This window comes from Panicum hallii, chromosome 7, assembly GCF_002211085.1.
Source record: "Panicum hallii strain FIL2 chromosome 7, PHallii_v3.1, whole genome shotgun sequence".
In the NCBI taxonomy this organism is placed as follows: domain Eukaryota; kingdom Viridiplantae; phylum Streptophyta; class Magnoliopsida; order Poales; family Poaceae; genus Panicum; species Panicum hallii.
In genome coordinates this window covers 21,243,664-21,246,985 of record NC_038048.1, presented here as the reverse complement: position 1 = coordinate 21,246,985, position 3,322 = coordinate 21,243,664, and the positions used below count along the sequence as shown (strand labels likewise).

Here is a 3,322-nt window from a genome sequence, read left to right as displayed (position 1 = left end):
GCATCAGGCTGCAAGGAAAGGAGGCCGACGCGTTTGGTTGGCATGACACCGGGAACGACATGAGGATCTAGGTGAGTAGCCGATGTCCAACCATCGACTTCAGGGGTACAAATTGAGTGCAAGCAGATGCTCGACAACCTGGTGTCGACTTCTTTTCACCTCCGCTCAGGAAAGGGTAGAAGTCCGATCAACTGTGGCATAATTTGGAAGAGCTCCTAGAAGTCGAGGCAAAGTCGAGTCTCACCATCTAAATGAAATTGGAACTTGGCTAACAGGTGAGATCTCTCGACTTGCGGAAGATGGGTCGACTTCTTTCGGAGGTTTTTCTGGTAATCATCTTCCTCGCCTTAGTTTGGGTTTGAGGGGCAACAGTGATTAAGGTTCGCCTTCATTTGGAAGCCGATCTCGAAGGATCAGGCTGGATCTGCATTATGATGTTCAGATACATTCTTGCCGAAAAGGGGCCTATGTAAGACTATTTCGAGTTGATTTCAGACTCAGGAAGGAAACATGATCAATTTACATATCAGTTAAAGGGGCTAAATCGGTGCTATAAGGGAAGAAGTCGATGCGTTGCCATCGACTTCCGGTCAATCAGCCTCTCGATAAGTTATTGCTAGAAAGATATCATTACTTAAGGGTGTCCTTACAAAAGGGGAGCTGATTGCTCCTGAAAGCCGATCTACTGGCTTAGAACACCACGGTGTTATTCCTATCGACTACCACCAGTAAACACCGTTGGCCTTGCGGCACTTCGCCGGAGGAGACGCGCCGTCACTGCTATCATCGTCATCGTTGTCATCATCGTCGCCGCCATCGTCGCTGCTGCCGTCACCGCTGTCGCTGTCATCTCCATCGTTGTCATCGCCGGAGTTGTCATCAGACTCCTCATCATCTTCAGAAGGCCAGCCACGCAGCCAACTTCCTGCCGCCGAGTCATCATCTGTGTCCTCATTGGACTCGCTGGTTTCTTTTTCCGATGAGAAGAAGTCTGCATCCCAGGAGTCGTCGTCGTCTTCCTCATCCAGTTCCCCATCGAGGAGGAACTGGAGGTCTTCACCGTCGGTCAGGGACTCATCGTCCTCTGACCAAGTCTGGAAGTCCCATTCCTCTGCATCCCAATGCAGAGGAGCGCGGGCCTTGTAGGCCGCTATGGGATCAAATACTGGAGTGGCTTCACGAGTGGATTCAGATTCGTAAGAAAGAACGGAGCAAGAGGAGGAAGAGAAGTCCATGGTGAGAAAAGAGGAACTAGACCGGTTGCGAAGGGTTAAGAGAGAATGATGAATGAGAGAACCGCCAGGGTGAATTTATAAAGGCAGGAGAAGATGAAGCGGCACCACCGCCAGGATGAATTTATAAAGGTAGGCGAAGACGAAGCGGCACCGGAACGGTTTCCAAGGAGGAAGATACGAAGGGTCGCATCCTTCGGCAGAGAAAACGGCACGCGTGTACGGACCTTGGAAGTTGAAAGGTCGAAGAAGTCGAAGGAAAACAAATGGTTTCAGGATTATTATTGCTGAAACCAGGGGGCATGTGTTATCGCCATAATTTGGCTGGGCCAGGAGTTGGGCTGACATCAACATGGGCTTAAAAAAGATCAACATGATAGTTTCATGGGTCAGCCCCTGCGTGGGCGGTTTGTGGCCGGAAGAGGTCGTGTATCTAGATAGGAAAGTTTGTTTAAATTAGCTTAGAGATAGATGAACATATTTGTATTGTAATCTACCAGGGTTAGTTAGGAAAGTCTCCGGACTATAAATATGTACCCTAGGGTATGAATTAAGACACACACACACATCATTCACAAAAAACTACGGCGCATCGCCATCCCTACGTCCAGGGTTTCCAGGTAATTGCTATGTTGCCCGAGTCACGCTCTGCGTGATCGGGGCAATGTCGTTCTTGCCTGCTATCTTTGTGTTTTCTCGTACTGAAGCGTTGTTGATGGCAAGAAATACTGTTTATCTTAACATTTATATGATTGCATCTGTTACATCTTGTATTCATGCTTCTATGCTATCACATAAGCGTTTAGCTGTCCTTGTGCCCGGCCCCGAGTACAAGGACACCGCCTTGCTTTGTTTTAGCTAGTCGATTCGATCTGTTATGGTTAGTCGCTGCTCGCCGTTTGGTTTTGACCGATAACACATTCTGGCATGCCCAGTGGGACAACTTCATCAACCACATCTTCATTGACCACGTCTACGTCGACTACATCTTCGATTGCTTCTTCATCAATTACATCTTCATCGAGTACACATTTGACTACATCGACTTTCGCTTCCAGGATGCCGAGGAAGGACGCCATCACTTACGAGGACCTTCCCGTGGAACATAAGCAAAAGTACGACGAGATCAAGGCTCTGTTCGAAGCCGATCTCATCAGCTCTTTCGAGAAAACCTGCAACCACGGCATCACATGGAAGGGATTCTCACCTGAGGGGGCTCTCGATGACGTGGACTTGTCCACCCCTTCAGAAGAACATACCAGAGCTCTGCGGCAAGAAGTCAATTACATGGTGGCACACTCTCTGCATCGGCACTCCGAGAGCTTGGTAAATGCTCTCGAGCGCGCCGCACTACGCGTTGTCCAGGAGATTATGAAGAACCAGTACTCTCCGTCAGGGCCATCCCTGGGGAGTCACAAGGGGGTGTTGCCACACCAATCCGGGCCACCGCTGCCCTATGCATTCGCTGCTCCAGAGACACACACACATCATTCACAAAAAACTACGATGCATCGCCATCCCTACGTCCAGGGTTTCCAGGTAATTGCCATGTTGCCCTGGTCACGCTCTGTGTGGTCGGGGCAATGTCGTTCTTGCCTGCTATCTTTGTGTTTTCTCGTACTGAAGCGTTGTTGATGGCGAGAAACACTGTTTATCTTAACGTTTATATGATTGCATCTATTACATCTTGTATTCATGCTTCTATGCTATCACGTAAGCGTTTAGCTGGCCTTGTGCCCGGCCCCGAGTACAAGGACAGCGCCTTGCTTTGTTCTAGCTAGTCGATTCGATCTATTATGGTTAGTCTTTATTCTTTAGAGATTTGGTTTAATATTCGCATGGTTAGGCCCTATCAAACAAGTTAAAGGCTCCGGCAACATGTTAGGATGCTTTACGTTAATTCTAAGGGAGATTGCTCCGGGGATCGACTTCTTGTTGGTTCTTAGGCCTCGTCGTAGAGTAACGTCCTGCTGATTTCCATATTGTTAGGCTTAACTACACGTAGGATGTTCCGGTCATGTGGTGAGAACTTTAACCATCATAGATTGGATTAGCTTGCTGATTGCATAGCAAGTTTCCAATATTGTTAG

The 3,322-nt window shown here is 48.4% G+C and overlaps 1 protein-coding gene across 1 annotated transcript; it reads right to left on the bottom strand.

Moving 5' to 3' along the window:
• Positions 1–719: 719 nt before the first annotated feature.
• LOC112900529 (prostatic spermine-binding protein-like) lies at positions 720–2,540 on the bottom strand. The gene is made up of 3 exons (XM_025969385.1): positions 2,492–2,540; positions 2,319–2,404; positions 720–1,082 (listed from the first exon to the last, which is right to left on the bottom strand). Exons 1-3 carry the CDS (start codon positions 2,538–2,540, stop codon positions 720–722), a joined length of 498 nt encoding a protein of 165 aa, XP_025825170.1.
• Positions 2,541–3,322: the final 782 nt, after the last annotated feature.

What these genes read in the sequence shown, in the direction of transcription:
- LOC112900529 (XM_025969385.1), bottom strand. Translation starts at nt 2,540, where the DNA reads ATGCAGAGAGTGTGCCACCATGTAATTGACTTCTTGCCGCAGAGCTCT. An exon ending in CTTCTTGCCGCAGAGCTCTG is followed by an intron (nt 2,405 to 2,491) that starts GTATGTTCTTCT and finishes CCGTGGTTGCAG; the next exon opens with GTTTTCTCGAAAGAGCTGAT. An exon ending in TGTTCCACGGGAAGGTCCTC is followed by an intron (nt 1,083 to 2,318) that starts GTAAGTGATGGC and finishes ACTTGGTCAGAG; the next exon opens with GACGATGAGTCCCTGACCGA.